The sequence below is a fragment of the Alligator mississippiensis genome, chromosome 12, assembly GCF_030867095.1.
Source record: "Alligator mississippiensis isolate rAllMis1 chromosome 12, rAllMis1, whole genome shotgun sequence".
Taxonomy (NCBI): domain Eukaryota; kingdom Metazoa; phylum Chordata; order Crocodylia; family Alligatoridae; genus Alligator; species Alligator mississippiensis.
In genome coordinates, this window is record NC_081835.1 from 62,293,777 (window position 1) to 62,319,180 (window position 25,404).

At 46.5% G+C, this 25,404-nt stretch overlaps 1 protein-coding gene across 2 annotated transcripts in view; it reads left to right on the forward strand.

The window, feature by feature from the left end:
* The window catches only part of COL5A1 (collagen type V alpha 1 chain), a 230,191-nt gene that overhangs the window by 113,359 nt on the left and 91,428 nt on the right, over positions 1-25,404 (forward strand). For both annotated transcript variants that reach the window (XM_014603741.3, XM_014603740.3), the window contains exons 8-13: positions 2,460-2,624; positions 3,122-3,178; positions 8,640-8,681; positions 8,968-9,030; positions 20,496-20,570; positions 21,676-21,768. In XM_014603741.3, the coding sequence (XP_014459227.1) occupies positions 2,460-2,624; positions 3,122-3,178; positions 8,640-8,681; positions 8,968-9,030; positions 20,496-20,570; positions 21,676-21,768 (495 nt within the window). The remainder of the gene's footprint in view (positions 1-2,459; positions 2,625-3,121; positions 3,179-8,639; positions 8,682-8,967; positions 9,031-20,495; positions 20,571-21,675; positions 21,769-25,404) is intronic.

Sequence of the window (25,404 nt, forward strand, 5' to 3'; positions counted from 1 at the left end):
GCGCTGTGATCTAGTATGGTGATTCCTAAGTTTGTCATAGACCTTTCACAGGATCAGGGGATGTTTGCTGTGAGCGTTTAGAGCAGGCCTGTTCCCAATACTGGGAGAACAGGTATTCTGAAATTGGACTCAGGTAGAAACTTTGACCGGAGAACTAGTGACAGTTCACAAATGAGGAAAATCGGTTTAATAAGAATGAAGCTTTGGGAGTCTGAATGGGAAATGAGCAAAGTGGATTGAGTCAATGAACTTGCTCTTAGGTTTCAGTCGCACTATGGCTATTAGCTGTGTGCTAAATAACCACTACAGCAGTGCTGAAAACTCGGGAGCAAGAAACTCCTCTGCTAGGTGGGAGCTAGATACACGCTTGCTTTGTTCAGTGCTTGCTTTGCAATGAATAAGCTGTTGTACTCATCCAGATTAAAGTCCCCTAATTTCTAATTCATATTTGCATAATTTCCCAAGCAAGGATGCTTAGGGTTGAGGTAAAACCCGGTTCGAGTGAGGTTGTTGACAACTGACAGAAGGAATTTATTATAATTTCATGGTCTGTCTGCCTGCCTGCCTTGCTTGCTTGCTTGTCTGCTTGCTTGCTTGCTTGCTTCCTTTTAGGATGGTGAAACTAGGTGTTGTGAAAATTGTAGGAAAATGAAGTTGCTGCTTCTTCATGAACAGATGCCTAGTTGTATGATGTTGGACAGTCAGTCAGTTTAAATTTCCAAGAGTGTCTCCTTTAAAGTTGGCAAGAAAAAGAGGAGTGCAAGAGGTGGGAAAGGGTTATTTTTCTAGCAGGATGAAAGTTATGGAAATTTTAAACTGCTTCCCTCTTGGATTATGCATTACTCCCACAGTCTTCCAGTGCTTGTGGGACTGGATCCAGAGCTCATTGGAAGCCATTGAAAAGACTCCCAAGGGAAGCAGGATTTGGATCAGTCTTGTAGAGAAGAACAAATATGACATGCCTCTCTCAGCCTGTCTCTGAGGCCTAGATGACAACTTGGTACGTGCTAAATCATTTGGAACCGATACGTTTGAATGTGCTCTTAAAAATTACAATTTCAATGGAAGCAAGGGAAACGTGAGCTCCTGCTAAGAGAAGGCACTTCGACTTGGTCATCTGATTAGCGGAAAAGAAAGTTCAACTGAGGGGGGAAATGGTGGAGCAGAAGCAGCTCAATCCCTGTTGGTTCTGGAGGTTTTTCGGGCTCTGTTTCTTGACTGAAGTTTCATTTCTGGGTTTGCCAGAATAGCAGGATGTGCCTATCTCACGTGACAGAAGAAAACTCCTTTAGCAGTTGCCAAATTATCATTGAAGAATATGTGATATATGCAGAGTTAAAAAAAAAAAAAAAAGCACTTGGGAGTGCCTCCGTGTTGGCTTATCCTTGTTTTAAAGCCCCTTTCCTGTTAAACACAGGTGCTTGTGCTTAGGGATTATGAGCAAATTTGGCCTGAAAGCGAAGACTGGAGTTGTTGGTGGCACATTATGGCAAGTCTGAATTCTGCCTTCGTAGCAGAATAATAATTCTGCTCTGAAATGTTGGAGGTAATTGAAGCAATAGGCCATTTTTATCATTACCTGCACGGGAGAAAAATCTGTTATTTAGTACAGATTATACTTCTTTAGCATTCAAAAATGCCAAGGGACAGCTGGATAGGAGGTTGCAGAAAACGCAGAAATATGGTACTGTTCCTATGAAATCCTGATAGGTACAGCTGTCCTTGTTTGCCTGAATTATTGCATGGACTTCCCAGGGAGAATTTTAAAGAGAAGATTTATTTAGGCAGGGTCAGGGTGGGGAAGGTGCTAATTGATAAATGCCCTAAGATTTGCAAAAGTTCAAATGTTGCTAAGTGGGCTTTTGGACCGAGCAGGGTTGCTATGTTGGATCCCTGAGCACTCTCAGGCTTAACAAGGCAGGGACCTTTGTAGACGTCGACTTGGGTTTGGTTTCCAGGGTTTAGATAAGATACAAATTTCTGTTCACTGAATGAGAAATGAGGTTGACGCCTTTAGCTACATCTCTCTATATACCCAACATGTGGAGTGTTGGAAAACTTTCTTGTGTATCATTGCTTATTCTCTCTGGTGATTTTCTGGCACAGTATTTGGCACATACAGTGCATTTCTTAATGCATATAGGGCATCCATGGGAAATGCCATGTTGTGGTCCATATGGGTGGGGTGCTTGCTCTCCTGAATCCTTCAGTCCTCTTTTCCAGTCCCAATTGAAGAAACCCATTGGTGCTTCCTGGAAGCATATACATCTTATATAACCAGATACCCATTTTTTACTCCTGCACTCTCTTGGCATTTTCTTGTGGTCTCTTGTAAAGTTTTATCTACCCTTCCTTTCCACCTGGGGCAAAGCCCAGTAGTTGTCTCCCCTTTAGTTTTATGGCACATGCTCCTGTCTGGGGATTCACTGTCTGACATGTGCTGCTGTGCTTATTCCCAGGAGGAGCAGGAAGCAGGGCAAGGCGGAGATGACCTGGATAAAGACTTCACCGAGGAAATGATAAAAGAGTACGACACAAATTACTACGAAAGCTATTATGACCGAACCGTCTCTCCGGACATTGGGCCAGGAATGCCTGCCAATCAGGACACCGTCTACGAAGGGGTGAGGCAATGCTTTGTGACCATGAACCCTTTTTGAGTTCCTTGGAAGCAGCTTTCTTAGCCCCAAATTGCTGCAAACATGAGGTCTGCTTCCTCTGCCCCTGTCCCAAAGTGAGGGTTAGAAATGGAGAAGACTAATGAGGTCACTTAATGCCCCTTGCTGCCAAAAAGAAGAATTTTTCCAACTATTTGAGTTTGTCTAATAAAAGATACCAAATGAACCTTGTCTGCCTGTCCTTAGACCAACACGGCTACAACTTATACCCTTGTTCCCTGCAGACGCTCTGCCCTAGAGAGACGGCATCAGGGGGTTGGTGCTTTAGCATCAGGATGGCACCTGTTCTCGACAGCCGTCCACACCACATTCACCCCTTGGGTTTGCTTGGTATTGCCAGTTTGCATTTTGATTCCAAGTGGGAGCTCCAGGCCTAATCCAGTTGGCAGAGCAGGTGATGGCCTCCTTGTTCAACTCTGTTTTCTTTTCCTTGTATGATATAGATTGGTGGCCCCCGAGGTGAGAAAGGACAGAAGGGAGAGCCTGCTATCATCGAGCCGGTAAGGATGCCTTTCACCCTCTTGCAGGACCAGAAGGAACAGGCCGTTGTGGTCCCATTATGGTCTCACTCTCCAAGGTGCAGCTGGAAGGGAAACGATCCGTATTTGACACAGCTTAAAAATGTTGTCGTTTAAAAAATGGTGACAGAAACGTTAAGGATTTTTGCTAAAACCTTTTGAAACTTTTTTTCTTCTTGGTTTTGTTTTTCCTTTTCAAACTTGGAAAGAGATGAAGTTGTTGCATGAAGATTTTCACCTGGCAAAATAAAAGCAGGAAAATGCTTTCATGGCCCTCCGCAGGCGTGGTTCTCAAACCAGCTCCCCGTCCCAATACCTGTAGCTTTGGGGCAGCACTGGTCCATGTCTAACCCTGGCAGCTTGGGGCTGTCGTTCATTTTACAGCTGACTGGTGTTTCCCCATGACAGTAAAAGGGCTCAGCGCTCTCGCCCGCTGCAGTCTTCTTACTCTGTCTCATGAAGACCTTGAACTGCTCATCAGATTTGTTGGGAACCAGCAATCTTGACTTCTGCACTCTCTCTCTGCTGACAGAAAGGGTTTGTCAGTCCTGCTTTTCTGAGGCAATTTCTAGCATTATGGTGATTGTTGTGGTGGCTATGTTGGCAATGTTTAAAAAATGCAGTTGCATTATCAGGGCGTGTATTTTAACAGCCAGGAAAGTTTTCTGGCAAGTCCCAGCTGGGCTCTGAGAACCGCGCTGGGTTTTTCCTCTCTTTACATCATCATCGTGGGTGAAATGACCGGGTCTTAATTGCAGAGCTCCTGAGAAAGCACCGCTCCCCAGGGCTGTCAGAAGAGCTGTCAGTGCTCACCGGCGGTGGGAAGTTCAGCCTGTGTAATGAGAGCTTAGTCAGCAGCTTAAGTGATGATGAGAGACGAAGCCAACCAGAATCCATTTGTCCCTCCTGTAGCTGTATCAGCTTGACGGGGCTAATTGCAAGACCAGCTGATTTATTTTCATTTTTTTGGTGTGTGATCTCCCATTGAAGCGTGTGCAGGGAGCAGAGCTGTGGGGTAGCCAGAGACCATCATGTTGCAGCCCTCTTTCTGCCCATCGCGCTTTGAGATCCCAAGTGAGCTGTGTCGTCTGGACCCACGGGCATGCGGAGCCTTTCAATTACCGGCATTGAGCTTGTTGCTCCAAGTCTCCGCAGAGCCCAGTGTGCGCTCGCTGCTCACCAGTAACTCAATTAACCTCATTTTGATTGGCAGATTGCCAGCGCGGCGCCCAAAGAAACGACAATTCACGTCTCCGGACCTGTTTTTTAATCCCTCCTTTTTTTTGTGTGTGTGTCAGATCTGGTATTTTTGCAGGACGGGGAAGGGGAGGTAGTTGAAAACCCACAACCAGGGCTTTATGCAAGCACCCCCTGCTCCCGCAGACCTAGCTCGTCGTTCTCTCCCTTTGGACGTCCTCTTTCTTTCATTCTGCAAGCAAGGGGAAGGGAAGTAAAAAGTTGTCTAACTGAGGCACGGAAAGATCTGGTTAAAACAAAAAAAAAAGCTGCTTTAACTCAAGCTGTCCCTGAACACGACCAAACTGCACTGTTACGAAGTGAACAGAATAGTTCAGTTTAATCATCCAGAAAGAATTTGGCTGCCGTCGCTCTTTCCAAACACTGGCGCGCATAGCCATTGCCAGAAAGTAAACAAGACCAAATGCAGCCTTTTCTTTTCTGCCTTTGGTTCTTGTTCAGCCCAGAGAAATTCAGATTTGCTGGGCCCTTTAGGTGTTTTTGTCAGATCAGAGCTACGGGCGTGGGAGGAAGGGGGGGATCAAAAGATGGCTCTGGCGTTTCTTTCCTTTCCTTCAGTCCATCTGCCTTTGAATCCTGACTCTGTGCTGACGCTCACTGGAGGCAGCAGGATAGCACAGTGTGATGATGCCCTCCAGCTATAATGGCATGGTATAGGCACAGTGAACACTTGGGATCCTAGGAAAGCAGCACGCCTAGTGGCTAGAGCAGCGGGCCGAGAGTCGGGATTTTTGTCCGATGGATTCAGGCCTCCTCCTTATTCTTATTTTTAACCCTTCAAAGAGCTGAGTGCCCGTCACTCCCGTTGACTTCAAAGTGAGCTTGGGATCTGGGTCGCTTGTGAAAACAAAGGCCCCTTTTTGCATTTTCAGTTCAACAGACGAAGCGTAGCTCATGCAAAGGGGACACCACGGGGGGCTGCTCGTGCAGGGGTGGGCTCCAGACAAGATGGGGTCCTATGCAAGTGGACTGGATGCAATAAGAGTTTGAGACCCATTTCCACGGAGACCAGGCCAAAGAGAAGCTAGGCTGTAGTAGGCAACATGACGGCAGGGTAGTTTTTGAGACAGATGGGGTCAGGGGATGACAGCCCTGGAAAGCTGCTCGCGGCACGCTCGCCCTTAGCAGTGGGAGGATGCCGAGACTGGGGAAAGGGGCCGGGAAGGGAGAAATAGGCTGAATGCAGTGCACGCAACAGGAGGAACAAAGCAGCACTGAGTGCTTGGTTGCCTTCGGAAAGCCAGGCCTAACTCTGATCCTATGGCAAGCATGAGGAGCTTGGCCCCACGGTTCAGTCGCTGCAAAACAGGGCACAGGGGCTGTGGATTGCTTCTTCCACCTCCTTGTCCCCTGCCAGTTCCTCTGACCCCCCACCTTCCTGTTGCCTCCCCCCCACCCCCTGCTCCATCGCGTTGATGAGCAGCTAACATAAACAGCTGGACTTTCTCGCTGGGGAAAAGTCTCCAGATGTCCCCAAAGCCAGAGCTCAGTATAAACAAGCAGATAAATATGGGAAGATGCCAAGGATGTTTGCATTGTGCATAGCCTTGTTAGGCCTCCCTCTCCCGTCTTCTCCGAGGGGTCTCCCTTGCTTTGGCGATGGGCGGTGGGAAGCAGAGGCCTTGCTGCCGTGGCCGGACAGGCGTCGGCCTCAAATCTTTCCCACATAAATCTGGCACCCGGCAGCCCTTGAATGCCCTGGGAAGCCTTATATGGACACTGGCTGTCCGCAGCGGCTTGCATGAGCGGAGGGGAGTTTATCAGCACCGAGCGGAGGTGGAAGGCCGGGGCCAGCGCTAGCCTGCCACGCAGGCAGGGGAGCGGCGCGCTCTTTGGACCGTAATCTCAATGAAAGCGGGCCCCGAGGGATGCAAGCGGTCATGGGCGTGCAAAGTTTTGTGCAAGGCTTTTGTTTGCAGCCTCTCTTTACTGGTGCAATGCTACCCGGTGCTGGGAAGGCAGGGAAGCTTGTCTGGCAGATAGACCCCGCCATAGCTGGCCCCGCGTTGGCTTCTTCAGCAGGGAGGCCGAGCACACCCTGCTTGCAGGGTAGGTGCCGGCGAGGTTGTATTTAGAGGTGGCCAAGCTCTGCTTCCCCTGCTCGAGTCCCATAAAGTACGGATGGAGAACCCGGTGTGCAAGGTCCATGGGTGGGTGTTTTCCTTCCTTGCTCGCCCTTCTTCCTTGTTTCCCTCTGGCTCATCACGCCAGCTCTCCAGTCAGTTCGCCGTGATCCTGTGAGGTTAAGGTACCCTGGATGGAGCCCGGACACCCTCCAAAGATCCCTCCTTGAGGGACGAGGTCTATTAAACCAGTGCTATTAGACCAGAAGCGAAGAAATTTCCCGTGCCCTCTTTTCTCACAGCATGCCTGGCTGCTGTATAGGTCAAAATCTAGCTAGTGTTTGCAATAATGCTTCTCCGTATAGCTTGCTCATTTGTCCAGCTCCTAGCACCTCACATCCTCACTCCCCCTTGTTAGGCCTTCATAGCTTTGGCTAGTGCAGGTCTTGGGCAAGGAGTAGCTTTCCCGTTTTTTGCATATGAGCAAAAGTTGGCTAAAAAAACGAGGTAGTTTAGCGTGCAGCTCGCTCATCAGGGGTACATGGACCGTTCTCTCTTATCCTGCCCCACCTGTGTCTTTTCTGCTCCATCCTGGAGCCCTCTTGTTGCCCCTTGCTTTGTGGACACTCGTAAGCCCATGGGAACACATCTAGATTTTGATCATCAGTTTAATAGCAGTTAGCAAATCCCCCCTTTATCCTGTGGAAGAAAAAGAAGCTGTTTTTATTCATGGTGGATGCTGGTAGTGTAAATCAGGAGCGACTCCACAGACACCAGTGACATTGCATCATCAGTATTAATGGGCATAGCTGTGTTGACTTCACTGTCGGTTATATCCTGTACAACCAGCAGAGAATTTGGCCTCATTTACCCAGATGAGCCAGAAACTAGCCCTTAAATCCATTAGGTAGAAATGGATAGGATTAGTATCGAATGTCCTTGTGCTAGACAAGGCACGCAGCTAGTACAGTGTATGCAATGTGTGCATCTCTTCCTCTAATGGGATCTGGCATTGTGCTGGCCTGAGCAGTTTGGGCCGTGCCTCGCTGGGGGATGGCAGGGTACCGGGGCAGGATTCCCCGTTTGCAACACGTACCCCAGCCAGGCCAGATGTGCTCAAAGCAGCTCAGAGGCAGCGGCCGTGACGTCAGCCCACGCTTTGGCCGTGCTCCACCGACTGCCCTGAGCTTCAACCCTGACCTGGGGAGACCACCCTCCTCCAAGGGTGAAGTGTAACTTGATCCCCGGTCTGGCTTCCTCCCAGCCGTCTCCTGAGCAAGTCGATTTGACATTTGCTGACTTTCACGGGCTAATTTCATCCTGTAAAGAGCAATTATTCTCTTTGCTTGAAGCTGCCCGGCAAGAGGGAAAAATGACTCAGCTTGGGCCGTCGGCGTGATGTTGGCCTCTGCTGCAATTGGTCAGTAATGTGCAGAGGAAAGGGCAGAGCCTGTCGCATGGACCTTGTGGCTAGGAAGGACTCCAGTTCTTTCCCAGTGCAGATCTGACTTTTTGGGGGGGAGTTTGTTTCCTCTCTTTCTTCTCAGCTCATGCACAAAATATCAGAATACGGTAAAAGAGATTAAGAAAATGAAACCCTATTATCCTAGTGTTTTACCCATGCACTGATGTCCTAGGTACACTTGCTGCATAAAGTCTGGTAAAGAAAGTCATTTAAAAAGCCACCGGCAATGCCTTTGAATGTGATGATTTTTAACTCTGCAGGGCAGGAGGCCACACGGTCCCAGGAGGGGACTGTCCCCCTGCCAAGCCCCCTCCATCAGAGCGTGGGGTCAGAAATGGTGCTAGGGGTTTCATTTGTTCGACCTTGACTTATGATTAGAGAGGTTTCTACTCTTAACCTACCGGGTGGTTGACAGCAGGCTTTATTTGGGTTCAGCATTGCCAAATGAATGGCTGACCTTTTGCTTTTCAGTGTGCCATGTAGTCTGTGGCAATGGGCACAGGGGGAGGTGTTTAACTCTGAGACTCTTTAACACCTGCAGCAGAAGATTGGTCCCAGGCATCTCAGGACAGGAAAGCTGCTTGAGTTTTGAGCCTTGTCCCTGAGGCCCTTGGGGATGTATTGCTGCTACTCACCCATCTCTCTTGCTGTTTTCCAGGGAATGCTCATTGAAGGTCCACCTGGTTCTGAAGGCCCAGCTGTAAGTCACATTTTGGTGCATGAAGCCGTACACGTGTGCCCTTGCGCGTGCACACTCGCATGCACACCTCTCGCTGCATCCAGATAGACCAGCTGCATGCAAAGTGCTCTCTGGCCTCTATTACTTCCATATGACATGCATGTATATCAAAGCACTCTAGGGGCAGTTTTTCTGTGCAAAAATAAACAGACGGCTCTAATTCTGTTCCTGTGCTTTGCACAAATGCACACAAATAACATATTTTTCCTTTCGCAGCTAATTCTTTTTTCTGTCTTTTCCATACCAGGGTCTTCCAGGACCTCCAGGACCAACCGGGTCTGTGGGGCCAGTTGGTGACCCTGGGGAGAGAGTAAGTATTGTACATGACATACTCTTTGACTATCTATGGCTTTAGTTCATTCATTCACATGAGACTTGAGGTGGATAGCATCACTAGTTTCAGTGAAGCATGGAAGCAGCCACTTCTGACTCCTTAAACCTTCTGTCTTGGAATAGGGAACACAATAACCCTCACCATGCTCCGCTTAGGGGAAAGAAGGAGTTTCTGAGGAATGTCCACACCAGTCTTTGCAAACGTATCGGCTGCTTTACATGACGTGCCGATCTTGTAACTCAAGGCTAAAGGCAAAATCAAGGATAGATCTCCATTTCCATCCTTTATTGTTACATGATATATGGCATGTGTGAGTATTATTTGTGTGGCACATGTCTGAGTGCGGTTTGGTTGGACATCTGCATTATGCAGCACATCTGAGGCACTAGGCTGCAAGGCAGTGTCTTCTTCTTGCACCATGGCAGCGGGGTGGGTTGGCTTGGAAACGTATTCCTGGCCTGGAATACAGCCTCGAGATCGCACAGCAGGATGGAGAAGACGTGGCAGCTGCACTGGTAGCAGGGAAAACTTTTTGATCAAAGGTCAAATGTTTTCCAACCCCAGAAAATCAAGTTTAGACCAGGAGCCATTCTATACAACCCTATCCAGAGCAAAAAGCTATCTCACGCTCCTATAGTGCCCAGCCTTGCTTTTACGGGTGCTCGTGAATTTGTCTTCACAGTATGACAATCCCTAGTATTAGACAGCTCCAGAATTGCACTTTGAATTTACAAAATTGCATTTTCCCCCAAATTCCTTATGTTGTGAAGGTACTTTTCATGCCGTTCCTTGCCTTTCCAGTAGATATGCCTGCACCGTATTAAAACCCGGCGCACACTCTTTGTCACCCTGATGATTTGTGGTTTTGTACCTTTTGGTTCTGGCTTTGCTTCAATGAGCAACTGAGCAAAATTACCCCTTCTCAGTGCCTTTGGTCACCGAAGGTCAGCATTTGCAGAAGTGGCTACTGGTTTGAGACATCCATCTTGATATGGGCAGCCTCACTTTCAGAAGGTGCTAGACACTGGTGACACCTGCCAAAACCAGTTTGTATACTGGGTGGTTCTCAACTGTGAAAATCAGGCCTATGATTTCTGATTAGAGCAGTCTAAAACAGAGGCTCCCCAAATGGCCAACATACAAGTATTGTAGGTGTTGGTTGTAGCTGCGTTGGTTTAAGGACATAGGCAGACAAGGTTTGTTGGGTAAATGTGATATCTTTTATTAGACTAGCTAAATAGTTGGAAAAAAATTGGGCTTTGCAAGCTTCCGGGTACAGATGTCCTTCTTCAGACAGGCAGAAGAAGGGTGTCTGTGCTCGAAAGCTTGCAAAGCACAATTGCACAGCACATGCATGTCAGATGGAAGTACCCATCTGTGTCAGGCAGAAGAAGGGTGTCTGTGCCCGAAAACTTGCAAAACACAATTTTTCCAACTATTTAATTGCTCTAATAAAACATATTACATTGAATTACAAAGAACCTTGTCTGCCAGCCTACAAATATGCTGTATTTTTTCCCTCCCCAATTTTGCTTCTGCGCTGCGAGCTCATATTACTCCACCCCAAGGGAGAAAAAAATCAAGGAGCAAAGAAGTTAACACAAGTGCGGTTGCTTTTCTGAAGCAAACTCCAATTTCTTTAGCCTGCCTAAGGTTACCAGAAGTGTCTGTAGAGTTAATTTTGCCCTGACACCTAGTGGACAGCTTAGTATGCTGCACTCGGTTTTTATTTTGCCGAATGCCTGAAATGAGATCACTGAAACCGAACTGATCCTCGCAGCCAGCTGCACGCTGGAGGGTTCAGAATAGTCCCTCGGAAGGGATCTGCTTTCAGATGCTGGAGTAAATAAATTGCTCCTTTTGCAAGATGAAAGGTATCAGGGTGGAAAAAACGGCGCGTCTCATTAGAAAACGTTTCTTTCGTTCTTTTCCACTTAAAGAACTGTGAGTGACATTTTAATTTTAAGCTGTTAGGGACTTTCCCCGAGTGAATCGGAAGGAAAAAAACAGCAGTAGTCCCCAAACGCTGTGTGTTAAAATCCAGCTGTTTCTCTAAGTTGGCTTGACCTTAAGCAATAAGGGTATTGGCACTGGCCAAAAGGAAAGCTGGGAGCCCTTGATCCTGAACCCTAACAACACTGCCTTTTAACACAGGAGAGACCATAGAGCCGGTGGTGCATGTATTGCTGCTCAGATGGATAGTCCCAGTAATTTGCAGTCACTGAGGCATGCCTGACATAGCTTTGTGCTCTTGAGGCATCCTGGCATTGGTGACACCCGCAGACCGATGGGCCAACACTTGTTGACTTGACTCAACTGAGCAGCACTATTGATTTCATCAGAGGAAAGGCAGGAATCAACCCAGGCCGCTATATGCCATGTCAATGCAGTACAGGCATTTGCAGTATTATGGAATAGATTTTCAAAATAGCTCTGAGTGCATTGACGTTTCATCGAGTCGCAGGTACTTCTGGAAAGAGAATGAGGCTCCCAGACAGCTTCAGCCAGTGTCCAGGATTAACCTGTGGAAATACTTGCAGAGAGGTAGTCTGTATCCTCCCTGGCTTGTCAAGGAAGCAGGATTGCTGCTTGTGCCAAGAGAGAGGGACAGACGGTTACACCAGGGGCTGAAGAGAGGCGGGTAGCCAGACGGGGCAAGAGGAATGTCTCTGCCCAACCTGGGACTACGTTCAGTTAGGTTTGGTAGCATTTGTTGAAAATCGACCCCATCTGAACCTATTTGGTTCATGCAAGGTGCTCCACCTTGAGAGAAGACACTCCTTATAGGCTTGGCAGTGCTATACTCACTAGCACCGTGACTCAAAGAGTCTTGAGGACCATGATGGACCACACGATGAACGTGAGCCGCCAACGTGATGCCGTAGCTGGTAAAGCAAACAAAACTCTGGCTTGCATCTGCCGATGCATCTCGAGCAAGACCCGGGATGTCATCCTCCTGCTCTACTCCTGGTGAGGCTGCAGCCGGAGTACTGCATCCAGGTCTGCAATTTAGAAGGGATGTGGAGAAGTTTAAAAGGGTCCAGAGGAGAGCCACGTGCATGATTAGAGGACAAGAAAGCAGGCCTTATGAGGAGAGGCGGAGAGCCATGGGACTCTTCAGCATGGAGAAGTGAAGGCTCAGGGGTGCCTTGGTGGCAGCCTATAAGTAAGTACATCAGGGGTGTACATCAGGAACTGGGAGCATGCCTGTTCCCCAGGGCACCCCACGGGAAGACAAAGTCTAACAGTCACAAACTCCTGCAAGACTCTTTTAGGCTGGACATAAGGAAAAACTTTTTTTACTGTCCGAGCCCCCAAGGCCTGGAATAGACTCCCCACCAGAAGTGGTGCGAGCACCTACTCTGGACACTTTTAAGAAACATTTGGACACTTATCTTGCTGGGATCATTTGACCCCAAATGTCTTCCTGCCCCTTGGGGCAGGGGGCTGGACCTGATGATCTTGTGAGCTCCCTTCCAGCCCGAATGTCTATGAAATCTCCAGTCCAAACCTAGCATAAGTTATGACTGTACGTCGAGTCCGTTTCTCTGACCTTCAAACTCATCTCCTACTTCAGCCCAACTGCACGCAAGGGCCTCAGCTCAACAGTGCCTCAAGGATGTGGGGCTGCATCTCTTTGGCAAACTGAGAGCAGCAGGGGCCTAGATAGACCCGAGATAGCAGGGCCTCTTCAGCACATCCGTGCTGTGATACATCAACCAAACCACTTGAAGATCCCTCTCAAGCCAGAACCATACAGGTCATGCTAGAGGCATGTGGAAGATGCCTACCCTACAGCTGGCCAAGAAAAGGGCTATTATGGGCAATGTCAATGACTCGCAACAGTTTGCCTAAAAATAAAACCCTCACTAAGTATAGGCTCCGGCTGCATGTCACTGTTGTGGTCCCAGGCATACCAATGATCCCTCTCAACCCCAGAGAACAAAAATACTAATTAGCAAAAACAAGTCTTGGAGTCTGTCGAGGGGAAAAAAAACCCCATTCTAATTAATGCTTTGTTTTCCAGAGTTTGTGCTGAAAGTTAGAGAGGCAGATAACAGTGACAGTGCATCACGGGAGAGCTGCACCCGTATCGAATGCTCTGGTTTCTTTCAGTGCCATTATCCAACGAATACCAAATGCATTTGTAAGGATGGGAGCACTTAGCAGGAAGCATTCCCCCAATCTGATTGTTAGGCCGTGAACACATTTTCCTGGCAGATACGAGGGTCTGATATCTGAACGGGGCACTGGTGCAGAACAGCCTTCTCTGTCAACTTAATAGAGCTGCTCAGTTGATTTCCCGGGGCGGGGGGAGACCTTTCCAGCTCCGCTCTGCTTGAGGGTAGTCTGTACAAATACTTCCTCCCAGAAGTGAGAGGAGGAAAGAGCCAGGGCCAGAGACCAGTGAACACCTGCCTTTGGATGCAGTGTTGTCAAGTGGTTTCACATTTGTATTTTTAATAGCCGGCTCAGACTTGAGGTGATTTAGATTGAAAGCGGAGCAGGCAGTGCAGCGGGCCCATCCTTTCTTGCTCCAGTGTTTGTGGGCTGCAGCCAGCAAAGTCCGATCAGGATAAAGCTGGTGAAAGCAGAATACAACGTGGTACCTGGACATGCTTAAAGGACCACAGATGAGGACTTTTTGACATTTGAAGCGACATGTCCGTGACACCCTAATGCTACTAAAAGGATTTTGTCAGCATACCCAAACTGCCCCTCCATCTTGCCATAATAGATGCCCTTTTACCAGCTTCCCAGAGGGTTTTAGTTTTCCAGGCTAGCTCCCTGCTACCTCTCAAGTACTGTTGGAAACTTCAGTATTTGGGTATATGCTATTTATGGGGATGCAGAGAACCAGCTAACTGTGACTGTCTTCATGCCAAATCGTCATCTGTGTATTCAATCTGGCTAAGCCAGGAAAAGTTGAAGATAGAGCACAGACAGGAAGGTCTGGCTAGATAATGCCAAAGGAAGGGGAGAGTAGGGTTGCTTTATTGTCTTTCCAAAGCCTTGTGCTGCCATTGTACGCTAGCTAATAGACCCCGCCACTTAAATTGTGTTTAGTTAAAGTTTTGGCCATTAGGGCTCTGGTCCTCTGGGTTTGCATTTGTTTTGTGTTGAATGCAGAATTAAAAAGCTAAGATGCCTTTTCTACAGGCGAAGAGTGAATCTCTCTCCATTGCAAAGCCTAGCTCAAGGTCTATGCAAGGGAATTGTGCAGGCTTCTTCGAACATCCCAGAAATTCAGCCCAGCATAAAAGATGCATCCTAGTCCTCCCCCTGGCACGTCTTCCCAGTTCTTGTCTGGCTGCAGGCCTCCAGACGCTAGCTGAGCCACCTCTGGAAATGACTAAGCACATGTCTAACCCAGAAGGCAAGGAGAAATATCAGAATGCGATGAACACCCAGGAGAAAGAAATGACCAAATATTTTCACTGGCGCTGTTCTTCTTGGACCTGATGTCATGCATGGATATAGCAAGTGAAGGCTGAGCCAAGACAATCTTTGCTGTCAGACAATCTGTTACAGCTAACTCGCACAGCGGTCTTGTGTGCCAGTCTTTACAACTCTCTTCTTCTGCACAGTGTTCAAAGTCCCTTCTGGACGTGCTCGGTCCTCTTTTCCTTCTTGCAAGTTCTTGGAGCCACTTAGGAGAGCGACTCTTGCTCATCATCCCGGGGTTGGATGATTTCCACGTTCCCTTAGACAACCTCCCATCAAAACCGTTCTCTATCTCAGCTGCTTCTTGCAGTTCAAAGGGGAGAGACACTGCCGTACAGCTTGCTGTCCTTCCAAAGAAGTGTTTGAGCGAGGGGGATTTGAAAACGCAAGGTGGGGGCTTGGCTGCCTTCCATTGAGACAGACTCGGAGATTGAAGGCACCAGCAGACTGGGGGTTGCACTCTCCGGTTTCCTGCCAACTGGGAAATGAAGCAACCGCCAGGCTGCGGAGCGCTGTTACCAACCTCCCAACCCCATGATGCACATATGGAAAAATGCAACCGCCCAGAGCTCAGCCAGTGACTTTCTGCTGCGGTTTTAAGGTAGCCTTCAATAGATTATTTGGGTGTCAGGACACTCTTGTGGCAGTGATGCTCATTTAAAACCTGGGTTTTTAATTAAGACAATTTACCAGCTCATCCGTTCCCAGGGGATCTGGCTGGATCCCATAACCTCTTCAGCAAGTCTGCACTAAGAACCTGCCTCATTTACCCTCCTGGTGCATTTATTATTTTTTGATGGAACAGCAAGAACATTTCTTGCGGTTGTGACATGATTGAGAATGAAAGGCCCGGCTGTACTGCATCGATCCATGCCTAGGAATGCTCAGAAAGTCGATATGCAGCCACTTGGCGCAGCCGACTGCCTGGCCGGAGCCAGCGACTTAACTGAGAGCTGTGAAATTTAACCCTAGAGACACTGATTCATCCCTGAGCTGGTGTGGAGCCCCGTGGGGTAGTGGGAAGGGGTGCAGGGGTACTTGCATCCTTTGATGCTTGGACTAACGGGGTTGTTTTGGGGTCCAGTGCTCCTTCACCTGACTCCAGGGGAAGGGGTGCAGGGTGCAGGGGTACTTGCATCCTTTGATGCTTGGACTAACAGGGTTGTTTTGGGGTCCAGTGCTCCTTCACCTGACTCCAGGGGAAGGGGTGCAGGGTGCAGGGGTACTTGCATCCTTTGATGCTTGGACTAACGGGGTTGTTTTGGGGTCTGCTGAAATGGAGACAAGCAGGCTTTTGCACCCATGTGTTTGGTAGCGGTTAAGGAATCGTCAGGTTATAGGACTCCTCCAGCTTGTATACCAGCTGGGAAAGGATACTGCATCAGCAGTACTTCCTTCTAAAAGCAGGGGCAATGCAATTTGCCAAGGAAATGGAGCATCCTTATTTCTGCTTTTCCCTTGTATAATTGCAAGCTTGCCGCCCAGCCTGCTTTCTAGCGGCCATACAAAGCCAGCAGGCAGGAGTTGCAGTGCCCCTGACATTTTAACTGTGTGCCCAGCAAGAAAAGGCACAATTTACATCCAGGCACAGACGGCGCGCTCCACTTTTATAAATGTTCTGTCCAGAACAGAATGCAGTACAGCAGACTGCAACATATTGAGCACAGGAAAGCGATGAAGTAACAGAAGCAGACAGCTAGATATATATTAAATGCTCTCCCTGCCAATTAGGCTAGATAATCTTGAATACATCTCTTATTATTATTATTGTTATTATTAGTGTTATTATTATTATTATTATTAGCATCCACTCCTCCAAAAATTCCTGCCCAAGGATATGCATTGAAGGTCTGGGTAGCCCTCATGCATACACCATGATCCAGGAGGATTGACAGCTGCCATCTTATTATTATTATATGGCAACCGTCGATCCTCCTGGATCATGGTGTATGCATGAGGGTCACTCAGACTTCCGATGCATATCCCTGGGCAGGAATTTTTGGAGGAGTGGAGGCTATTATTAAGATGATGATGATGATGATGATGAGCTGTATAGAGGATTACAATTATTATTATAATATCTATTTGCTGCTATGCAATAATAATAAATAATCCTCTATACAGCTCATAAATTTGCATGGTTTTTTACACACACAGAACAAGACATGTTCACTCTCCCCATACTGAACTATAGATTTTTGCACTCACCTAGGTGCATCCAAGCAATGCACCAGCAATATTCAGCTATGTTGATAGAGGCCAGTGCTGTGGTCTGGTATTGCTGTGGATGTTGGTGTGCTCACCCAGCACTTAAAATGCCTGATATTTAGAAGTGCTAATAGAGGACGTGCAGCACGTACCCCTAAGGGTATAAAACCCATGTGGCGTTGCAGCTCCAGGAGGGAGCAGAGGAAACAATCAATGGGGAGTGCATGGTAGGAAGACTTAAGGAAGATTTGAAGGAAGAGAAATGGTGCACTTGGAAGGGGGCTGTTCTGAAGAAAGTCTGGACTAGACTGAGGTGATGGGGAGAGGGAGCCTCTTTGCACCTGGTGACTTCAGCCAACAACCAGGTGTCTCTGGTCTCCAGTCCCAATGATAGTAAGAATGAATCATAATCTGCCTGGGATTGTGCCTGAGTTTGCAAATGGCTGTGTGGGGATATGTTCCTGCATTGTGTCTTCTTCAGGTTCACCGCTGCATTTCGCATGCTGGTCACCTGCTGCAGCAGATCCCTTTCTTCTCAGAGCATGTCTACCTGGAGCCCGAGGCAGAGGGTTTCTCCCTGCCGTTGGGCCTCCACGAGTGGATGAGTAAAGAATGATGTGGAGAGTGGGTACGATCAAACAACAGGGGCTGGCAGCAATTTGCTGCTTCTTGCAAGACACCAAGACTGGTTTCCAGCCATCTGAGGAGCAAATCCAGACAGTTGCCCTCAGAGGGAAACGAACCAGGATCTAATCCCGGTCCTACCAGGCCTCCGATGGCACCAAACCTAGAGGAGCCAATGTGCCAAGACCAAGGCGAGGCAGGGAAGTGTCAGCAATATAATCCTTGAGACATTGATGTGCCAAATATAGAGGCCAACAATGTTGGAGCGATCTGTATGTTGGCCGTCCGTGCTGTTGGGTGCTGCTTGGAAATCTGAGCCCCTGGATTTTCCCCCGTCCATCCCTGTGGTCCTGTTTATACTATCTGCTTGCTAAAGCACAAGGCATTCATTGTTTAAATTGCTTCTTCTAGCCTTATATTAATATTTGCAATCAGCCTGAAGATTTGGAATACCGCTGATAGGGCCAGATCCTCGCCCGGTTACATCCGCCTGCCTCCCTTGTCTTTTTTTGGAGAGGTCCTGATTTACACCAGCTGCGAATGAGGCTTGCGGCAGCTCTGCAATGACTCAGAGGCCTCTGGGAAAGGGAACAGAGTGTCGATTGGAAGCGTTTTTATTATAATTCCTCCCTCTACTTGCATGCACACATTTTTGTGCAAAAACATTTTGTCAACGCTTGTTTGACAGAATACATCAGGAACAATCAGCAAATCCAGGGCTGATCCGGCACACACAGGAGGTGGAGTAAAAGGTGTAGGATGGGGAGCAAAGAGAAGCTTATTATATAAGACACGTCTAGTCTCAGTTATTTATCGTGCTTCATATCCAACAGATGGGACTGCCCTGTGTACCTATCAACTCTCATCAGTGGAGTCAGTTAACAGCAACTAAGCAAACAGCGATGTAGCTTCATGAGCTAGTCTTGAAAAATGGGTAGGCTGGTTTGCTACGCGGCCGCCTTCCAGCAGCCGAGGGAACCGCCTGTATTTTCTGCGGATAAATCACTGGCTGCAGCGGCTGTTTGCCGGAGATTTTCAAGCGGGGCTTTTATTCCGGGTCAGCTGCAGTGCAACACGGACCTCGGGTTCTTCATCTGGCATCTTATTTAGTTTCCTAATGGCAGAGCGGTGTTTTTATATATATATATATATATATATATATATATTTATTTTATATATATATAAAATAAATGGACATAGTGCGCATCACAGGTTGTCCGGAAGAGTTTGTTGCTTTCCCCAATTCCGGCCTCTCTACTCTTGGGTTGGGAAATTCACCCCGAATATTATTGGGTTTGGTTTCGAAAGGGGGAGTGGAGAAGAGAGAGAGTGCAGAGAAAGGGAGGAACCGTATAAATTAAGGGAAGAGGCAGGGAGGTAGAGGCTTATGCAAAAATGCAGTGCATAGCCTTGCATGTAGTCTAGTGGTTAGCGAAATGCAAAAATCTAGAACTTTTGGTTCAGAGATGATACCTTTTATTAGACCAACTGAGAAATTGCAAAAAAAAATGTTTTTTTTCATGTTAAGGCACACACTTAGGGTCAGGGGAATGGGGGGGTCACTTCCCAGCTTGCCACAGAGTCACTTAAGTACTTAAGGATATGTCACCTTTGGTGCCCATGGCTTCTCAGTCCCATTTCCCATTTTAAATGCCTACATCTGCTTGAGACTTTCATGTTCCTGAAAACTGCCCATGTTTTCTTCTCCGCTTCTTCCTGTCCCCTGTGTCCCTCTCCAGCCTACACCCCTCCACCATCACTTTACCTTGCCTTTTGAGGGCAGAGGCTGCCCTTGATTGCATGCACGTATGCAGTGGAGGCACAGCAAACTCTTGTAATGCTAATCAAGGCTGCTGCTTTGCCCGGGGAGGGGGTTTCTTAGGTTTGTTGTGTGCGTGCCAGAAGCGAGGATGATCCTGCTTTGTGGATCGCTGAAGGGAGAATGAGACTTGGCAAGACTCCATCCAAGTGTTCAGGTTCCTGGATGATGGAGTAGGGCCAGGTAGATGCCATCCAAAATACTGAAAATGCCAGTGCAGAAAGCAGTAGGACATTGTTTGCACCTCCTCAGAGACCCCATCTTCTGTTTTTTAACACCCTCAAATGGCCAATGCAGCACAGACGGCCGCCTCCAGAGAGCTCACTCAGGAGGATTTATGCAACTTTCATTTCAACAGAAAGAAAAAATTAAATGAACATGGGACTGCTTTAAATCATTGCAGGAAAACATGAAAGCCCATCTGAATTTAGTATTATTCGACCGGAGTCTGATCCTGCCTCCTTGAAGTGAATGGTAAAACTCGTTAAATGGGAAAGGATTGTGTCTGCAATGTCCATAGCTTTGCCTGCTGGTGTGAAAAATTGCAATTATGCGTGCACACACGATAGTTAGATGCTGTCCTTATTTGCATGTTGTATTGCTAGATGGATGTGCAAATGTGGGCTACCTTGGGCATTTTTTTCAGACATGTAGTTGTGAGCGCAAAAAATCTTGAGGCTGCTCTTAGAAAACGGGCCATATTTTATTATTTATAGATTCATCAATAGATTTTTAACTGCATTATTGTTCCCTTAGAGTGAGCTCGAGATACACAGCTCATGTTCATCAGCAGAGTTGCAATGACATCCATGGAGCTTTTCTGAATGACCCCAGCAGATGTTTTGGCCCCACTATTGACAAAACTATTTCAGTAGGATAAAAAAGAAAGAAATGAGCCAGTTTATTGAACATGCATGGAAGTGAATTTATTCCCTCACATTTCATCTTCCCTGGTCTGACTTATGAGGTTTCCTATACTTTTATAATTGGGTTTAATGTGCCCAACTACATATTGATACCATTGATCTGGGACATTGCAAAGGCTTTTACTATTCATCTGAAAATTGCTCGTGGCACACTTGAAAGTACTGGGGAAAGGGGTGAGAGGATGGGATTACCAAGAAACTCCATGTGTGCTTACAGCTGTTTTACCACATGGTTCACTTAAACGGCCATCAGCTTTAGTCTGATCTGAATACCATTGAGAAGGGAAGCGTCTCGGGGCGTACGCATCAGCTTTGTCCATGTTGAAAGAGAGGCAAATGCCTTTCCAACTATCACAGAATAACTAGATTTCTACATACCTGCTATATAGTGATTCATCTTTACCTTCTTCCCACTGTAGGGACCTCCTGGCCGGTCGGGTCTTCCAGGAGCAGATGGCTTACCAGGACCACCGGGGACAATGCTTATGTTGCCTGTAAGTACCAAAAAGGCCTGGGTACAAAGAGATCTGTAAATAATTCAAGGTCCTACACTTGACTACCAATTGTCCCTTGTTGGGGAGCTCACATGCCCATGTGAATCACTCTCTTCCTCTTGATCAAATGGAGGCCCATGTTTTTATACTCACTCACCCAGTCAGATTACTTCTTTGGTTGGTAAAAGCCAAATTTAAAATTCATGAATGAAAAGTGCTCAGCTTTCACGGGAGGAGGATTGACTTGATTGAGACACCTTAGAGGAGCCCAACAGCACTAAGCACCCATGCTCTGAAAATCAGACCCATTTCAAAGGTCAGTTTGGGCTCCCAAAACTGTAGGTATCGACTTTGATTAGTTGCCTCTGGAAGCTGTGGCCACTTAGCCAGTGGTCTTTCCCCCTATACAAAGCTAGCATGCATTGAATCAGCCCTCTTGGTCCTAGGACACCAAAGGGATGGCACCGAGTGCATTGTGTCTCTCTTGATATGAGAAAACCCCAAGGAAGGCAATGGCTGGAAAAGAAGCAGTTGGGTATTGAAGGGAGTCTTGCATAGAAACCACAGTGCACTTGTACAGGTTCCAAGTAGTGGGGTAATGCATGCGTAGGCTGCTGGCAGGAGGCCCAGTGCTGCTTAGACCAGCTGCAAAATGTTGTTATAGTGCTTAGCTGGCCATTACAATACCTTTGCTGGCCCCTGCAGTAACAAGCCCCAGGCCTGTAAATCGTGTTCTTGGGTTCAGTGTGCCAAGGTCACCTTGTCAGCTGGTTTTAGTACCTATTACCAACCGAACAAGAGGGTTATGCTCAACCTAAATGAAGCGGTAGCATCATCGAAGTCGTAGAGTCCTAGGATTTACCCTTGCAAGGAACCAGGTTTCATAGATGTCCGAGGTGGGGAGAGGCCTTAAAAGATCATGGAACGCATTTTCCTTCCAGTATGGGAAGATACCCCATGGTGGCATGGGCATGCCTTTGCATGCCAAACCTCTTCTTGACAGGGTTGAGTTATCCAGCCATGCCGAATAAAGGTACCAGGAAGTCGAGAGAGGGAGACGGGACAGGGACCTTGTGACCTGTTTGTTGCATCTTGTTCCTTGCAGTTCCGTTTTAGCGGAGGAGGAGATGGTGGCTCGAAAGGACCTCTCGTTTCGGCACAGGAAGCCCAAGCACAAGCCATACTGCAGCAGGCCAGGGTAAGTGAAAGCACGTCTTTCAGGTGCTTTTGGACTAGGATAAGCACACTCAATGGGGTTCCTCAAGTCTTGCCTTTACAAACTGCAGCTATTCAATATTTCCTAGACATGCCAAACCTTTACATCTCTGGAAACCCTATTTCCAAACTCCACAATGGGTGCGGCTTTTTTGTTTTTGGGGGTGGGGTTTGAACCAAGTCTGCAGCTGCTACAGTTGGTTTGAGGTCTCTTGGCTTCATTGGAATATTACTGTTTATGCCAGCAGAAAGCTTGGTCCCTAGTGTTGAAAACCCCTATCAAAGCTTGTTATGCATGTGTTATATTTTGAGTGAGTCATTCCCAATAAATCAGCAAATATCACGCATGTAAGTTGTTCTGCGTTTCCATGAATCAGCAAGCGGGTCACAATTTCCTTCAAACGTTGTTATTTGAAATATGTGATGACTATCCTTTTTTGGTATTTGATGCTATGGAGCCAGCACAAAAAGGTCCCCGTCCGTGCTGGTCATTCAAGCTACATTGGTTATTGTCTGTTATCTGCCACCTACACTCCACTGTGTTGTTTCTGTACCCTGACTGTGTGAATATGCCAGCACTTAACACCCAGTTATTCACATGTTCAAATTAAAACTTCAGCTCCAGGAGAGTCATTTTGAAATTCACTTAATGCAAGCATGTGTGTTGGGGAGGGAACCATGATTGCTCACTTGTGGCAGTGAAAACACAGTAGACATAATTATGGCAGAAGGGAAGGTATTCAGAGAATGCATTTTTGCATTATTTACTTAGTACTGCCAAATCTGAGCTAGACAGGAGCTTTAGAAACAGCCCTCAGCAAAGGCTGGGGGAGCGTACGCTACAGCCCAGGGCAGCACGCTAGCCAGAGGCATCCCTTGGAGGTCCAGTCCCTTTCCGTACTTATTCTTTGCTAGTGGGGGGTAGTAATCAGTGCTCACTTATTACAATGGCAAATGAGCAATACTGCGCCGCCATGCACACATTCACTGGGTCATTTGCTGCTGGCGAAGAGCATGGGGCACGGAGCGCAGGTTTTACCTCTTCTGCACCCCTGCATGGATCTAATGTGGGTATTTGCACTTCAACCAGCAACTCAGGTCTCCAGTCTGCGTGGTTCACCCAGGGATAAGCACAGGCCCTTATTCTCTTGTGCCTTCATGTAGTCCAAGTCAGAATGCGGCCCTTATCACCTAAATTAGATGCAGCCCTGGTGTAATGAATGGCTAAACAGCGTGTGCTGCCGTTAGCTGCAGCCTTTGGGCGCGGTTGCTGTAATGGCCTAAAAGAAACTCGTTACATGATTCAGTGAAATCAGGGTCATCAGACTTCGAGCTAGCAGGGTGGCACACTTCTCTATACCCTGTTATGACTCCTAATGAGGAGTTTGGCTTAGATGGGGTTATTTTGGCTCCCCTCCAACCTCAAATTTACAAGTCAGTGCAATTTTAGTCGCACGCAGACAGAGCACAAGGCCGTTGTTCTGAAGGCAGCCCCATTTCTCTGCCCTTTAATCATCTGAGAGTCATGTTGAAGGGTTGTGTTTCTAACAATGCCTAATCAGTCCCAGTTTAGGGCTGCTTAGAAATTGCCATCAAAACTTATTTTGCTGGGAAATTGGGTTTTTGAGTAACAAGTTTTCATGTAAAATGTCTATTCTCTTTTTTCTTTTCAGTTGTTTTTCTTTCCCTGTGCATGGAAAATTTGGATTGTTTAGTTTTAAGTGTGTGTGTGTGTGTGTGTGTGTGTAAAAAAGATAGATATATGTATATATATATAGATATCTATATAGTTTGATCTCTCTATCTATAGTATCTCCATATATCTGTCTATATATATATTTATATATCTATATCTATCTATAGTATAGTTAGATAGATAGAAATTTATATAGATATCTCTCTAGATAGATATACCTATATCTATAGATATCTATATATAGATCTCGATCTCTATCTATCTCTCTATCTATAGTATATAAATAGATAGAAAGATAGATACCTAGGTAGATAGATAAACCTCTTCAGTGGAGGTATGCTAATATAACAAGGGTGTGGATAGATAGATAGATAGATAGATAGATAGATAGATAGATAGATAGATAGATAGATAGATAGATAGATAGATAGATAGAAATAACACCAATCAAAATTATAACGAAAGTCACATATGCAACCAATTAATGTATCTATATCTCTGTCAAAACTGTAAGTGCTCTTTGGCCAAAAATAATGTATTGGTCAATATAAAAATGTACCTAAAAATCAGCTGTGAGGTTTGAGGGTAAAAAATGTAATTTTTCCATTTTTTGAACAGCTCTGTCCAGTTTACAAATTCAAATTGGGATCACTAGCAACTGCATTTGAGAGAGAGAGAGATTGAATCAGACTTTTCCTTGCTTAAGGCAGAGTGCGTGTTTGAGTGGAGAGAGGAAAAGGAATCCTGGAGTGGAAAGGATGATTTTCTTTTTTTTAATTTTAGTTAATTGCGTTATTAAATTGATATATTCCCCGGAAATTTGATTTTCAGTAAAGAGACCAAACACTGTCCCAGCAGGCAGTATTTTTCAGCAGCTACTTTTAAATGGGGAATACTAAAAAGATGCCAAAAGTAGCATTTGTGCAATATTTATGCCATTCCAAGTGCAGTCACGGGTAGATTTTAATTACTGGAGCACACAGATAATTACAAGTCTTTTAAAGTATTGAATTGTGGCAATGGAACAAATTGTCCAAGTGATGTTATAAAGTATGGGCAGGCCCATTACCCGCCATCAAAATTATTGACTTGATGCCGGCTACATAACTTTTTAATTATTGTGCTAAAAAAAGCCCAGCCCACTGGAGTTGAATTGATGTTCCATGTCTAGGAACAGCAAAAAAATCATATCGTCCTAAATTGAACTGTCAGGTTACGGATAATGAAAGTAAAGGGGGAAAATCTCCTTTAATCTATGCACGTATAGGCGCAGTTTAATTTCCGTTGTATAGCACAAAGAGCCTTATTAGCATCTGTCTTACGCAAGTTATTTAAGAGTGAGAGGAGGCTCAGACAGAGCCAAATCATCTGCTGGTGAAAAACAGCATAACTTCATCAACTTCAAACATCAGCTAAGGATTTGGCCTGTTTTATATGCCTATTTATTAATTAATTTACTGAGGTACTTTCCATTATCTACATAAATGTAGCCCTGGCACCGTATATAATAGAGGAAATGGGCAGCATCTTGAAAAATGGACCTGCATATATAGCAATACCGTGTGTATCCTGGAGACTGTATATTCTCTTCAGTGGAGCTACGCTAATATAACGAGGGTGTGGATGCTGTTGGAGATGCAAGCCAATGGCAAATTAAATTGTAGTGGCTAATTTTCCTATAGGTGAATTAAAAGCAGCCAGGGATCAGGCTTGCTGGCACATCCTTCCTGGAGGGGAGACTATATAATGTATACACTTTATATAACATAACACTTGCTATCTATCATATGGTCTAAGGGAACTTCATTGCTTGTATAACTTCACAGAAATTAAAGAAACTGCCCCAGGAGTGAGTCTGGCCTTTGAACAGGAATAGGCCCCTTCTGTGCTGAAGCTCACTGTCTTCAAGGATATAGCATCACT